The 466-nt window shown below is 57.3% G+C and overlaps 1 protein-coding gene across 1 annotated transcript in view; it reads left to right on the top strand.

Moving 5' to 3' along the window:
• Positions 1-395: 395 nt before the first annotated feature.
• The window catches only part of LOC103802539 (poly(rC)-binding protein 2-like), a gene marked incomplete at both ends in the record, with an annotated part of 1,385 nt that continues 1,314 nt past the window's right edge, over positions 396-466 (top strand). Inside the window, 1 exon segment of the mRNA XM_009075059.1 lies at positions 396-466. This exon segment is cut by the window's right edge and continues 19 nt beyond it. Within this exon segment, the coding sequence (XP_009073307.1) occupies positions 396-466 (71 nt within the window).

Below are 466 nucleotides of genomic sequence, written 5' to 3'. Positions count from 1 at the left end.
AGTCCTTGGGGAAATAGGACTTGGAGAGCCCCAAGTTCCACTAAGGAAGTCCTTGGGGAAATAGGGCTTAGGGAAATAGCACCTCAGGATCTACTATGGAAGTCTTGGAGAAATGGGACCTGGAGAGCCCCAAGTTCCACCGAGGAAGTCCTTGGGGAAATAGGACTTAGGGAAATAGGACCTCAGGGTCCACTGTGGAAATCTTGGGGAAATGGGACCTGGAGAGCCCCAAGCTCCACCGAGGAAGTCCTTAGTGAAGGAAATAAGACTGGGAGAGCCCTGAGGTCACCTTGGCCTGGTCTACTGGTGCCAGTGTGGCTGTCCCTGTGCCAGGCACATCCCTGGGAGGGCACAGGGCTGGGCTGAGACCTCTGACCACCTCCTCTTCCTCACAGGACATCAGCAGCTCCATGACCAACAGCACAGCTGCCAGCCGACCCCCGGTCACCCTCCGGCTCGTGGTCCC

Source organism: Acanthisitta chloris, unplaced genomic scaffold, assembly GCF_000695815.1.
Source record: "Acanthisitta chloris isolate BGI_N310 unplaced genomic scaffold, ASM69581v1 scaffold7980, whole genome shotgun sequence".
Classification (NCBI taxonomy): Eukaryota; Metazoa; Chordata; class Aves; order Passeriformes; family Acanthisittidae; genus Acanthisitta; species Acanthisitta chloris.
The sequence above is the reverse complement of the archived record's forward strand: the minus strand, read 5'-3'. Positions and strand labels throughout refer to the sequence as shown.